Raw genomic sequence first — 15,595 nt, forward strand, 5'->3', positions numbered from 1 at the left:
CCTATGGAAGCATGGCGCGCAGGAGCACACACGAGACACACGACCACACTGCCCTCGGGGACTACAGGGGGGCCCCGTTCGCAAGCACGATCCCTTAGTAATGATGGCTCCACGCTCGGACGTTAATGTCCTCACACTCAATGTACGGGGCCTCCACACGCCCAGTAAACGCTACTCCGTCTACTCCTACATAAAGGGAATGTCAGCTAATATTGCTCCTTTACAAGAGACACATATTAATGCTACTGAATTAGGCCGGTTACAGGCCAAATGGCGGGGGACCTTTTGTGCCACAACATAATCAGCATTTGCGCGCGGCGCCTTAATATGGGTTAGGCCAGGAACCCCCTTCCGAGCACTTAGACGGGTGGAAGACAAGGAAGGCAGATATGCACTACTAGAGGGACTCTTAGACGGACAGGGGATCCTCCTGGGTAGCATTTACGCCCCTAATACTGAGCAGGATAAATTTTGGGATCACCTTAAAGGAGTATTGGCCCAATTCACTACAGTCCCGTGGGTCTTAGGGGGTGACTACAACTGCACGTTGGACCCTTCTTTGGACCGTTCACACCCCCCTCCTACGCGTTCCCCAGTCTCCCAGCAAGCGGAGCTATTCAGAGCGTGGACCACGCACGGGGCGCTTACTGACGCTTGGCGACACTTATATCCCCATGCCCACATTTACTCATTCCACTCGATACCCCACAACCTCCGGGTCCGCCTGGACAGATTCTTATGCTCTGCACCGATCCTCCCTAAACTAATCTCTTCGGACTACCTGGGTCGGATCATCTCGGACCATGACGCCCACATACTGCGCCTACCTGGTGCTTCCCGCACCCGCCCGTCCCAACTTGGCGACACCCTAAAGACTGTTTGGCGGATCAGGTGTTCAGGGACTCACACAAAAACAGCATACAAGACTACTTTTCACACAATGCGAACACGGCAACATCGGCACTAGTGGAATGGGATGCGTTTAAGGTGGTGGCGGGAGGGGAATGCATCAAACAGATCGCAGGGGTTCGCCGCACATTGGAGCAGACACTCTCAGCCACGGAACAGCGTCTAGCTGCACTCACTAAACAAACCGATGACTCAGAAGAACACGCCGCGCTCACAGCCGAGGCGAAGTCAACATACCAGGCGGCCTGTGCTGATCTCAGGAAATATAATTTCAGGGCCTATGCCACCAGAGTCCACAAAGACAGGGACAAAACAGGAGCGCTGCTGGCCTGGATGGCGAGGCAAGACACCGAGATCAAACCGATCACGGACATTATCAACCTGGAGGGAATGCTAGTGCGATCTCAAGCTGTGATCCTCCTGGCGTTCCAACGCTATTACGCACAGGTTTATGGGGCCCCAACACGGTTCTCTCCGTCGTTTGTGGACCACTTCCTCGATCCACTATCGCTGCCCACGATATCGGATGTTGACAAACGTACGCTCGACGCTAAAATAGCACCCTCAGATATCACCCAAGCATTGCGTGCCTTGTCTCGTAATAAAGCCCCGGGTCTGGACGGCTTCCCGCTAGAATACTACTTGACGTTTTCCCCCCTAGTGGTCCCTCGCCTGGCTCAGGTGTTTGCAACGGCCCTTGATCTAGGAGTGTTACCCTGTTCATTGCGAGAATCAGTGATCGTCACCTTCCCCAAACCACACAGAGACCCACACCACATGGGTTCGTATCGCCCCATCACGCTCCTATCGGCGGACTGTAAGGTCCTCGGGAAGATACTGGCTGACAGATACGCCCAGGTCATATGTCCACTGATCCACCCTGACCAATGCGGCTTTGTTCCAGGGAGAAGCACCTCACAGAACATCCGCCGGGTCTTCCATGTCCAGGACCAGGTGCGGGACAGATTCCCTCGCGCCGCCTGCCTCATTTTAGATCTAGAGAAGGCGTTCGACACCCTCACCTGGCCGTACCTTTTCTCGGTCCTACGCCGTCTCAACGTTGGCCCGATACTCACAGCATACACACGCCTTCTATACACTGATCTGACGACACGTGTCAGGATTGGGAAACACATTTCACCTGCATTTGAGGTCCGGCGAGGCACCAGACAAGGGTGCCCCCTGTCACCTCTTCTTTTCGCTCTAGCCTTCGATCCGCTGGCGATCAGACTGCGTCAAGAGGGAATACACTGGGGCATCCCGCTTGCGGACATCACGCACTGCGTCTCTATGTACGCAGATGACCTCCTCATCTATGTCCGGGACATCGAAATTGATCTTACCCCCATAGGGGTGGCGCTCACTGAATTCGCAGATGCCTCGGGACTCTGAGTGAACTGGGACAAATCCATGATCTACCCCTTCCATCCGGAATTGCCACCCCGGGACGTTGAGCTGGGGACCCATAGACTCGCATGGTCCGCGGAGGCCCCCCGATACCTCGGTGTCCGCCTGTATCACTCTCCGACCGACATCTTCGACGGTAATCACCGTAGAATGCTAGCTAGCCTTCGCCCGACTGTTGCCTTCTGGACCAAACTCCCGCTCGCCCGATAGGGCGGATAGCCCTGGCTAAAATGGTAATGCTTCCCCGGCTCCTCTATCATTTTACCAACCTACCAGTGGTGCCACCTAGGTCCTTCTTCCGAGACCTCAACTCTCTCTTGGGCACCCTTATATGGGGCTCAGGTCGACACAGAGTGGACCTGAAAACCCTCCAACTCCCCACGACACAGGGCGGGCTGGGAGCTCCCTCCTTTGAGTCCTATTTCCTGGCAGCGCAGCTCCAATGGCTGTCGTATTGGACGGCGGACCGACATACCCGGGAGGCCTGCACCCCGACCGGCAGAGTCACGAACCCGGAGCTTATCCGTCTTCTCCTCCCGGGCACCAAACCACGACGATCATATCCCCTCCAAGTCGCGATAGTGCGTCAATGCTTACTAACGCTGGTTGGCTGCCCCAGACAGGAATTCTATTTCTCGGCTCCTATGCTTGCCGAATGGACGCACTGCGGCATCACGGACATGGAGTCGCTCTTTGAGGAGGGTCAGCTGGTCGCTGAGTTCGCATTCCCCCCAGTTCAATTCCTCAAATACCGACAGCTGCTTGAGGGTTTCCGTCCTTACCATAATCTCCAGGCCGGCGAACCGGACACGCATCCAGTTATACACACTATCTTGCGTATGGGAATGGGACGCCACTTAGTCACCTGGCTCTATAAATCGATCCGAGAACTCTCGTACGCCCCCTGGCGACCCTACGGGCCACATGGGAGGAAGACATCGGTCGCGCATTACATGATTCGGAATGGACCAAGGCGCTTGAGGCCCCGAAACGAGTCTCTAGGAACGCCCGTTTCAAAAACATCCAATACTACATACTACACAGGGCATACCTCACACCGGCGTGACTGCAAAAGTTTTTATCCCACAACAAAATTCCTATGCCCCAGATGTCATTCCCCCGTTGCAGACTTCCGCCACATGTTTTGGAGCTGCCCCGGCCTCCAATCCCTATGGCAGACGGTACACGACACACTGACAGATCTCACAGGCCTCACAACCCTAGCCTCCTGGGAATCCAGCGCGCTAGGTATTTTTCACATCTCTAAACAGGTCCCGGCACACAGACGCTTTGTATCCTTAGCGCTGCTATTGGTGAAAAGATGTATAGCTATGCATTGGCGATCTCCGGAAGGTCCCCCCATAGCGGCATGGACAGGGGCAGTCTGTAAGTGGGCGGCGACCGAGGAAGATGCCCTCCGGGAGGAGGAGGCCAGGGGCGCACGCAAACATCCCATTTCTACGGAATGGGCCATGCTCCTCCATAGCTTCCGGCAGTCCTTGCGCACTGATGACCCGCCTACCCCTACACCTCCTCCCCCCCACCCCCCTCCCGCCCACTCGAGTTAGCCCATAATCCTTGACTGACGCCCTTTTTGCCTGTGCCGGACCCCGGTACTCCACGCCCCCTCGTCAATGCCCCCCCCCATGTCGACCGTCCCGCTGCCCACGTGCACTGGACGCCTCCACCCTCTGGCCGCTGTACCTCACTGTGAGCGAATACTATGGACCCCCTTGCTACCCATCGCCCGGCACCCGTCTCCTCCTGCTATGCTCTTGCTACCGCCTACCTGCTCCCCCCCACAGTTCTGTCCCCCCAGTTACCCGGCACCACCACTATGCGAACTATACAGGCCCTGATCCAACGACCCCCATGGAGGGTACTCACATGTCTACTGTTCATCTCCTTTCTCCCATGCGGAGTTTATTTCCTGTATCCTAGCCTGAGTACTTGTTTGAGTGGTCTGTAATGTTCAGCGGATGAAATGCCAAATTGCTTAGGTTTATATACAGAAAAGTTGCGCAAATGGCTGACCGCGGCTGAATGTTGATGCCACGCCAGCAGATGATTCACTATGTTTTCATGCTTGATGATGCAACAATAAAAACAAGTTATAAAAAAAAAAATACGGTTCAGAGCACGAACGTTTTGCTATAGCAAGATTAAAAACTGTCATGCTATGTAAAACAAAGATAACATTTATTTTATAACAAGCTTAGTGCACTTGGGACCAGATTTACGACCATTTTTTGCGGCCGCAAGAGGGAGAACCTCCCGTTTGCGGCCCCATTAAAGGGTAAAAACAAGTACAAATGCTATTTTGCGAGTCACTGACTCGCAAAATAGCATTTTCGACTCTTGCTATTAAGAAGGGACGTCCCTTCCTAATAGCGAGTCAACATGCTATGTATTAGTGTTTTGCAACCGCATTTGCGGTTGCAAAACACTCACAGTTTACCACCTACTTTAAGTAAACCACTCGCAAAGGGGAAGTGGGTCCTCAGAGGACCCCTTCCCCTTTGTGAGTATGTTGGAAAATATTATTTAATAGCAGGCAGTGGCCCCAGACACCACTGCCTGCCCTTAAAAAATGAAACTAAAAAGTTTCATTTTTCTTTTTTAAATGCATTCCGTTTTTCTTTAAGGAACCAGGGCTGCATTTAAAAAAAAACAGTTATTAAAAGAGCAGTCCCAGACATAGTGGTCTGCTGAGCCCAGAAAGCCACCATCCTGGGAGGGCCTGTCACTCCTAATGTGCTCGCAAATTTGCAAGAGGCTCATTAATATTCATGAGCCTCGCAATTTACAACTCCATTGGGAATCGCAAAAAGTGTTCAACACACTGTTGTACATGGAAAATACAGCCTGATTCATGTACGGGCCGTTTTGCGTGGCCCTAATAGCGAATCATAGCGATTCGCTATTGAGGACACGCAAAACGGTATTCATGTAGGAATTGCTAAATAAATAGCGATTCCTACATGTTCTCTATTTGCGAGTAGAAAATTGCTACTCGCAAAAAAAGGAATAACTCCCCATGCATTCCTATGGGCCAATAGGCCCATAGGAATGAATGGGGAGTATCCCTTATTTGCGAGTAGCAATTTACTACTCGCAAATAAGATAGCGATTTTAAGGGTGCCAGGGGTGTCCAAAGGACACCCTGTAGCACCCCTAAAATGCACATTTGAACAGGTGTTGCGCACACACATGTCCAAAGGACATGTGTGTGTGCAACATGCAACTTAGAAAAATGCTTTTAAAAGCATTTTTCTAAGTTTTTGCTATTTACCGAGAGGTCTGACCTCTCGGTAAATAGCGGCCCAAATTTGCAAAATCGCAATTTTTGAAAGTGTCATGAATAGCATTTAAGGAATCTCTAATAGAGATTCCTTAAATGCTAATCCTCGCATATTAGCTAATTCTTCATTAGCGATTTTTGCATTTGGGATTGTGAATCCCAAATGCCAAAATTGCACTCGCCAAAGGCAAGATTCTGAGAATCTTGCCCTTTGCGAGTGCAATTTAGCTTCATGAATCAGGCTGATAGTGCCTTGCAAATTGTGAGTTGCAAATGACTCGCAATTTGCGATGCACTCTTTTGCTGGTCGTACATCTGGCCCTTAGTCTGTTTAATTGAAATGAAAATATTACAGAGATAGATTAACTGCAAATTTTGCATTTTTTCTTAAAAAAGGAAGCATCTGTATTTCAATCTACCTGATTGCCATATATAGGCATAAAATGGCAGTCCCAGGTCTGCAGTGTCGCATGAATGCAGATTTATGACTTTCAGGAACTCCTTAATGTTGCATGTTTTCTTGCATGCAATTGGAAGAAGCGTGCACATTTCTGGTTTGCATGAGCATAGATATGCTCAGGTGAAACAGTGCAGAGCACATGCAGTCTGAAGATCACTTGGCAGCACCAAAATACACATTACACAAACCAGCACTACAAAACACATTCCATTAAACACCACATCACACATCATACCACTCAACACACTACACCAATAACGCCTTCCCTCCTAATACTGCTAAACATGTAACACTATGTGATGAAACCACCACAGATCAGATGACACATTCATGCATAGCGCGCATTAGATTTCCCCACCGTCATATAGCACTCCCAAACACCTAGTGGCCATTCTGGAACAGCACATTGCATTTCCCGAAAGAGGTGGGTAGTTCCCATTCAGTTCCATGTCCCCATCCGGCTAAAAATAAGGCCCTTCTTCCCTCTTCCACAACTTGAACAAAAGGACCACATCAGGGCACTCTAAAGGTCTATATCAGGGCATTGATGGTTTTGCCTTTTAATGAGGGTTATACAGATGACTGTCATAGTAATATCAGAGAATATCAAGGGGCACTATTGATGAGGCCCATCTGCATCAGTCCTTTACACAATGCTTTATCATAACTGAATTATTGCAATGTAATCTACGTATCTGTGATTGTAATGGTTGGATAATTTGTGCCATTTGCATTTCATCCACAATAGAACCCAGTTCAGTGGAACATTAAACACAACATCTCACATGGATAAAACATGGCACAGATATGCCTTGTAGTTGGCAACCATGAAGCTACCAATGGCCCAAGGTCAATACACTTTATTAAAATATTATGTTACAAAATATCTTAGGACGAATGCCAACAACAAAAATATTGAGAAGGTAAGTATATGTAAAATTAATATAGATTTATTATTCTTAACTCCACAACTACATACCTTGAACACAGCTGAGGTCCGTGCAGGTAACAGTGGTGAGGCGGAGTTAAGGGGGATTTCGAGGGACGATTCAGAGGGAAAATTAATTATTTATTTAATTTTACCTCTGCATTGTCCTTCCAAATCCCCCTTACACGGTCCCACCGCTGTTACCTGAACATATATATATATATTGTGGTGCGGGAACTTAAAGTTTGGCTGGCAGGGCATTCAGTGGTTTATGAGGTTGCTCTGCATCTGCCAATAACTCCATCAGTGATTTGCAATGAAGCCAGGCACCGGGTTCAATATTTAGAAGATCAGCTACAAGATCACATTTCATCCCTTAATGTAAATTTGATTGTCATATATAAGCTTAGAGAATGCGATATTTTCGAGTTGTTTTATTTTCATTGAATTAGCCAGCTAGTAATTACAGAACTGCTCACCTGCGTTGCCAGCTGTAAATGCCTGATACATTAGTTTGTACTTTTCAGATTCACTGCCGATTTTGAAGGCGCTATATTGAGCAAAATACTTAATTCGGTCAAAATCTTCAAGATCAATGCGAAGCTCATAATTCCCTGTTAAAAAATTAGAAGAATAGTGAATGGATGTTACTCAACAAAGTCATACCTCAAACCCATCAATTTCTCAACATGAAAGAATGTTTTATTCAGTGCTTAATTTGTAAACAAATAAGTACCAGGGCTCTTGTCAGGAGGCCACTGCAGCTTGCACCACACATTGCCCCTCCCTTGCTGCCAATTATAATAATAACACATTTATTAATCAAGTGTGACAATTCAGACTATTTCAGTCCCCCAAAGTTATAAGAATTGCTTGGACGGCAGGTAACTGTAAATTTTTATGTAAATTGAATTAATAATTAACTGTTGTTGTGGTCATCTCTAAATTAGACAGTCAGTGGCACCTCGTGGCAAACTGTTACAAGCACCAGTGTTGACAATGAAGTGCTGGTTCCGAGCACCGGAAACCACAGGCTCAAATTAAGCACTGGTCCTATTGTAAGATAAAAATAATGTGTTCTGTGTCTCATAAGATCTTATGTGCAAATAAATGTGACATAAATTTGATGTTACTCAAGCCAGCCAAACAGACCAACACTTGGGGCCTGATTTAGAGGTTGACTGACGGGGTTCTAAATTATATCCTAATGCACTTGTAATAGGGTGAAAAGAACAGTGTCTAAATCAGGTGCTTACAGTATTTTTCCTGGTTTTATGGCCTATCTGAAGGCCATTTTTTTGTTTCCATTGAGTTTTAATATACTTTATTAATTTGCATTAGGATATGTCATTAATGAGGTTTTAGAATACCCTAAAGAAGGATTTGCCTAATTCTAGAGCACAGCAAAGTCTTATAGAGGAATTTGCTTGTTTCATGCTTTCCCTGGACCTGCGTGTTAACCAGTCCAAATCATTTGTATTAATCACAGGTTCACCATCAAAGAAGTGGGCAGTATTTTATCTTGCCCAGCGTAGAGTGGAGGTAGTGACTCCTTTCCATACCTTACAGCCTTATTATACAGGAATTCTTCATGGAAGCATATGGTGAGCAATAGAGCCCTGCATCTGGAGAGAGATGTTGCAGCCATCTTTAAATTTTCAAGGTAGGCGAGGGACAAACATAATCCTGAAAGGCTACAGATTTATTCCTATAAAGCTAAAGGCGGCAGCCATTTATGGGACGGCAGTGTGGGGCATAGCAAGCATGCATTCTTTACAATGCATAGAAGACGCCTTTGCTAAAAGTCTACTTTCCTTTCCTCGAAGGTGTTCCAATTTTATATGCCATAATGAGTTGGGATTCTCCTATATTAGTGATACTGTTAAATTGGCCCCTCTGTTATTGTGGCTTTCTATTTGGAAGAGTGAAACATTGATTTTAAATAAAGCAGTATTAAGGGATTGCCTTAAATTGCATCACGCCAAAGCAATACCATGGCTGAGATATGTGAAATCCACATTGGCAAGTAAGGGCCTGCACAAATTGTTTGACTCTCTGTTAGTTTGTGTAACCTTCCCTAAACCCAAATTGAATCATATCTTTTTAGAAACTGCAGCTGCTACTAGACTGGAGGCTAACAAAAACAAATTAAGTGTAGCTCTTTATTATAGGGCACCCAAAGTAAGATGTGACGCTCAAACCTATCTAACCTTTGTTCATAATTTGCAACATCGCTTTATTTTGGTTCGATTTCTCTTAAAATGTAATCCCACTCATGGTGGGCTCTCCAGCTAATTCACGCACATTTAAAAATTTGTCTCGCAGTCCATGTGATGGGTTTCAGAACAAACAGCTCATCATTTACTCTTTTCTTGTTTATGTTATTCTCAACAAAGAAAATAAATATTGTCTCCATATCTGTGCTCAATGAATTTCAGACAGTAGAAACAAGCATTGACCCATTTCCAACAGCTTGACAGCCCTTTAGTTTGCTGGGTCTTGGATACGTTCTTATGGGCTATTGTCAATCACAGGAAAGCATTTTAGTGGCTTGGAAGGTCAAGCCACCATTGTATATGTCTCCTGCTATTGGTCAAAGGGTGTGGTGCTAGGGTAGAGGGCTCTGCATCTTTCTAACCCTGCATGTTCTATTATTTTAATATAGAGGTGGATTAATTATTTATGTAATTGGCAGCCATTGGTGAAGAATGTTTTTACAACTGAATTTTGTATGGTTTATTAATAATATTTGAGCTAATTAACATATTTTTATTAAATGAATGTATTTATTTTTAGCACATCCTTTTATGCAAATAAATATTACAAATAAAGTATTATTAACTTGACATGACTATCTTAAGCTAATCACAACCACAAAGAGCTTTATTCCACCTTTCCATGTAATGTTACTATGATATTATAGATGGGCAGCAGTCAATTATGGAGATGTTTTTCACCAACAGGTTCTAAGTGACATCAAAAAGAAGCTCAAGTTTTCAATGACGTCACTAAGAACCCCAAGGTGACAAATATCCCCATAATTCACTTTTTACCCATTCTACAGTTTTATGTTATGTATTGTCCCCAAAATCATCTGCCCCTGCTTTCAACTGCTACGTAAGGGCAGATGAGTAATGGGGGATCAATACATAACATGGGCTCTGCTCCCTGACCCAAATTTGAAAACAGTACCTTACCTGCCATCCTTAATTAACTCCCACCACATTCCTTGCCTCCCTTACACTTTCTGCAACTGTGTTTTAAGCTGTTAGTCAAAGCAAGCAGACAACAGCACTACACTAACAGGCAGTCTTAGAGGCCTGTCAGCCTGGGCTGGAAGGCCTTTTTTTTGTGATTTAGCAACAACGGGTAATGAGTTTTGTTATTGAATGTTGCAATGTCATTGCAGTAAGTTGCCAGATTTAGAATCTGGTGTAAAGGATAGAGACTTCCTATGGAAGTCATGCATAACATAATTATTGATGGGTATAGTGAATTACTGGAAGGATTTTTACTGATGTAAAAGAACATCCCCGTAATTCACTTTTTACCCATATATAATTGTTTATTATATATGGCTCGCAAAAATTATACACCCCTGCTTTTAACTGCTATGCATTCAAGCAAGCTTTATTCGACAATTATCATAAAAGCATAGAATAGATAAAATGCATCATAATGTTAAAAGCTTAAAATACAAAGGCTTAAAATTCAATATATCTTCATGAAACACAATTCATGAATACTAAAGTGCATAGTTTACAACCAGGTTTTAAAATTCATCAAGAACAGATTACCCCACCAACAATTTACTCCTAATTGCCCATGCCCACCCTAGGAACTTTGCCACAGCTATATACACAGGAGGTTTATTACTGGTACGAATTATTCTGGCAGCTACCATACCACTCCTGGTGCCCAATAGCTTGCACATTGGGTGTAGCCATACCCGCCGAGAGACTGCGTACACAGGGCACCCAAATAACATATGATTAATTGTTTCCAAGGGAGCCGGGCAACCGGGACAGGCAACCTTTCCACCCATAGACCATCTGGATGTGAACGCTCTAACTGTTAAACTGCCAATTCTAAATTGAAAATAGAGCTTTCTATCCAGAGGTTTGGTAATGTCATCCCAAAAGGCTTCAAGGTTAACCACATCTTTAACATCCAGAAAATCCCAGTCAATGAAAGTGGGTCAATATTCCTATTAGCTTTGAAGGCCACTACTTCCCAGTACAAACCTTTTAAAACCTTTTTCGGAGGAAACCTAGCATTGAGTGGGTCTTCCTATAGCTCTTTTAAACCTAGCTCCTCAAGAATCCCGCCAACTCTAGAAAACCACTTGATTTTGTGAAAAGTATCACTCTTGATTACATCCATGAGCCCAACAGCAAATAGTCTCAATTCGGGGGATGACCATAAACGCCTCCAGTATAAAACTGGGCACAATGAGGCAATTAGTGCACTTGGTCTCATTCCCAAATCATAAAAGAGATGGCTCATAGGGATACTCTGGGGTAGTTTGGTGAGATTTCTTAGGACAACAAAAACACTACGGTGGGAGAGGACCTAGGGGAGATTTAAAGACCACGCTCTGGATACAATCCCCAAAGAACCTATAAACAACAAAAGGTACCAGAGGGTCTCAAAAAAAGCGCCCAGAAGTATAAAGAAGTTACCCAAGGCACCCGCACCTCTAAATTGTTACGGCACAGGAGGCTCTCAAAGGATGAGGAAATTACCCATCAGTCACCATACGGATCCGCCCTTCATCATTTGGGATTTTATCCGGACCACCCGTCTGAGAAAATCAGTGCCACAATCAGAGGTCAACCCGGTGGAAAAGGGGTCCCTCAGAAAGTGTAGACACTAACAGTGTGGTCTACCACTCGATGTTAATGAGTGGACTAAGAAATGGGACTTCACTTATTATTAGTTCACGTTGTGCAGTAGCTCTAATTGTTTAGTTCTGGTCCTGATGAATGCAAGGACGTAATAGTCCCTATATTGCAGAAACATGTCGACCACCCTTACCTCAGGCAGTCTACATAATTAGACTGCTTAAGGTCGCACATATTTTTAATCTTGGTATTTAAGGCACACATAGAATAAATATTATCTTGTGCTTTTTCTAAACCAATTTTAATACACATTTTGTCTTGGTTTTCTTTCTCACTCACTTTTTCTTGCACTGCACACCCCAGTCCCATTTCTTAGTCCACTCATTAACATCGAGTGGTAGACCACACTGTTAGTGTCTACACTTTCTGAGGGACCCCTTTTCCACCGGGTTGACCTCTGATTGTGGCACTGATTTTCTCAGACGGGTGGTCCGGATAAAATCCCAAATGATGAAGGGCGGATCCGTATGGTGACTGATGGGTAATTTCCTCATCCTTTGAGAGCCTCCTGTGCCATAACAATTTAGAGATTTCTTAGGAACCTATTTTCAGAAGCAGTCATTTTTCCTAAGTTCTCAAACCCCCAAATCTCTACCCCATAGAAGGCAGAACTAACCACTTTGCCATCATAAACACGAAGAGCAGGAGCAAATGGTTTTGTTAATGACCTAGCATGTTCCAGGCTCAATGCTCCGGCGAGCTGACGGTGCTTAAGCGTTGCCAACTCAACGTGCTGATTCCAGCATAGGTCGTGTTGGATACTGACACCCAGATAGCTAAATGCTTGGACCTGCTCAAGGGGCAATTTATTCATGATTACATTACCCTTAAAAGATTTGTGTTGGTTAAAAGACATAAATTTAGACTTTAAAACATTCACTTCCGAACCTCGATTGGTGCAAAAGTTTTCAAAAATTCCTAATGCTTTTTGCAATCCACTCGGGGTTTTTGCAATAATTAGACAATCGTCAGTGAACATTAAAATGGGTACTTTCGCTCCAGCTAGGATTGGGGCGTCGACGTTGCCTTCAATCAATAATTTAGCCACGTCGTTTATATACATGGGAAACAAAGTTGGTGCTAGGACACAGCCTTGCCGTACCCCTCTTTCTACTGGAAACTGGCTGGTAACGTTTCCTGGGCGGCCCCACCTAATCTGTGCGAAGTTATGTTCGTGGAGTCTTATAATTAATGAGAGAAGGGCACGAGGCATACCCATATCGTTTAAAACAGACCACAGGGTCGGGCGTGGGACAAGATCAAATGCTGCCCTTAAATCAATAAAGGCAGCATATAATTTACCCTCACCTAATTGTACGGTCTTCCAGTAAAGCATAGCAAAATGCAGTACTTGGTCGATTGTGCTAATGCAGGCTCTGAATCCTGCTTGTAGATGGGATAGAATTTTCTGCTCGCTCTCCCACTCCTGAACTTTGTTTAGAATCAGCCTGCCAAGAATCTTTTGCATAGTATCAATCAGGCTGATTGGGCGGTAATTACCAAGGAGCGATTTATCCCCTTTCTTAAACACTGGTATAATTTCCGCACCATTCCATGATTTTGGTATCAGTGCTCCTTTAGCTATTAAGTTTGCCAACAACAGTACATACCTTCCCCAGGAGTGTCTATCGTGCAAAAAGATATCTACTGGGACTCCATCTATACCTGGCGCTCTACCTGGTACCACTAGGTCTAAAGCACAATATACATCCCCTAAATTGAATGCGTCTTCCAAAAAGGGTGTATAGGGACCCTCTAGATTTATGTTTGATTCCACTCCTGTTGCATATTGTGGCTTGAAGTAGGCCACCCATTCTTCTTGTGCTATCCAATTTTGAGGTTTATCAGGTTTACCCTCACATCCCCATTTGAGTACATTCCAGAAACATCTCAAATCTTTTTGGGCACCTGCTTCTTTGAGCTCTTGCCACCTGTGCTCGTCCCAAGCACGCTTAGATTTGGAACTACACTCTTATAGGCTGCCCTTGCAAGGCGTACACTAATACTTGATCCACTTTTAATGGCACTACCCAGATCTTGTCGAGCTTGCCTACACTCCCCAGTGTACCATCCTGGAGAGTGGTGGGTTTGAATATTGTTTTGCTTACACGGCCTGACAAACAAACTTTTTAATTCACTAAAAAAGGATTTGTGTATCATGGTACCAGATTCTAAGGCTAAAACCATGTCACTTTTGCTGGCTTGTACCCCCATCTCCCTCGTGACTTGCTAGAAATAAAATCTGTATGCTCTTGACATTCCGACACTTTGGCCCATTGTACGTGGTGCATGTCATTTGCAATAACTGTATTTGGGGAGGACCCTTCTGCCAACCCTCTATCAACGATGGATACCTTCCAATATGACAGGAACATACATAAAGGATTGTGATCACTCTCCACCCTATCGACAATCGGCATATCCTCTAGGTGTTTCCATAATTCAAGACTTACCAAGATATAATCGAATCTACTTTCTCGAAGGCCACTCTTAAAGGTGGTAGCACCTAACTTAGCTTGGAATGTCCTGCCATTGGTTGCTCTCAATCCCTTGTTCAAACAAAGTGAATTGATCTTAATTGCTAGCTCGGTCCACCTCTTTACTGGCTCCAATTCAAGTTTAGGGACTCCCCACTGCCTATCTTCTTCATCCGGAATATTCCATTCGCCATTTAGCAACGGCTCAAAAGTCGTATTAAAATCACCTCCTAGAACTATGTGTGAATGCTGGGAGTGACTTTCTATGAGTTCTTCTAGGGCGACTATGGTTCTCCGGTTTCTTGCCCCCAGTGCTCCTCGCATACAGGTTATAAATATCCATAGGTTTTTTGTTTCTAAACTTAATAGTGACAATCTGTATGTCCCTATATTTTGAAGGGAGCACCTTTATGCTAACGTTGAGGTCCTGCCTAATCCAGATAGTTAAGCCACCCGAGGGTCGCCCTCTTTCACCCTTTTCTGCAGGTATGCTAAAGTTTAAAAACCCGGAAAAATGCTGGCCTTCTAGTAACTAGGTTTCTTGGAATAAGCAGATATCATGCAAATTAATAAACGAGGCCCATTCCGGGATTTTGACCTTCGTTTTCAAACCTGCAATATTCCAAGATAGAATCGATCTGGATTTCGTAGGGTCATGTTTGTGTTTATATTTATATTTGTCATGATGTTAACACGATCCTCAACTAGCCTCGAAATTGCTGGTATGCAAGTGGTACCTAGGTTAGGATCTCTGTGTGGGCTCTGACTTTCTGCTACCAAACAATCAGTGTGACCAACTTGGACAGCTTATTTGGATAGACAATCATTACAATCTAGGCCTGAACAACCTGATTCACTCCCACATGCTCGCTTATCAGCTCTAGTCAGCCATTTCTGTGGGGGAGAGGATCTCATTTGTATGGCAGAATGATCTGGGGAGCAGCTTCTAAACTCCAACTGTATTAAGTTATCTGACATATTTGCACTTTTAAAAACCAGTTCGATACAATCTACTTTGTCCCCTTGAAAAGTGATCCTCTGGGCTCTAAGGATGTCATCTCTAATTACAGATCGGCAACCCCTGACGTGCCTAATCCAGTGGATTGCCTTGTTAGTTAGAGATTCACTAGATTCTCGCTCCTTACCAGGGCTCAGTTTCGGAACATTCACCATGTACACTTTTGGTGATTCATTCAGGTAGACATTGGG

At 44.9% G+C, this 15,595-nt stretch overlaps 1 protein-coding gene across 2 annotated transcripts in view; it reads right to left on the reverse strand.

The window, feature by feature from the left end:
* LOC144754345 (ficolin-1-like) overlaps positions 1-15,595 on the reverse strand; it is a 766,398-nt gene that overhangs the window by 39,713 nt on the left and 711,090 nt on the right. For both annotated transcript variants that reach the window (XM_078642033.1, XM_078642034.1), the window contains exon 12: positions 7,485-7,619. In XM_078642033.1, coding sequence (XP_078498159.1) covers positions 7,485-7,619 — 135 coding nt within the window. The remainder of the gene's footprint in view (positions 1-7,484; positions 7,620-15,595) is intronic.

The sequence above is a fragment of the Lissotriton helveticus genome, chromosome 5_1, assembly GCF_964261635.1.
Source record: "Lissotriton helveticus chromosome 5_1, aLisHel1.1, whole genome shotgun sequence".
NCBI classification, from domain to species: Eukaryota; Metazoa; Chordata; class Amphibia; order Caudata; family Salamandridae; genus Lissotriton; species Lissotriton helveticus.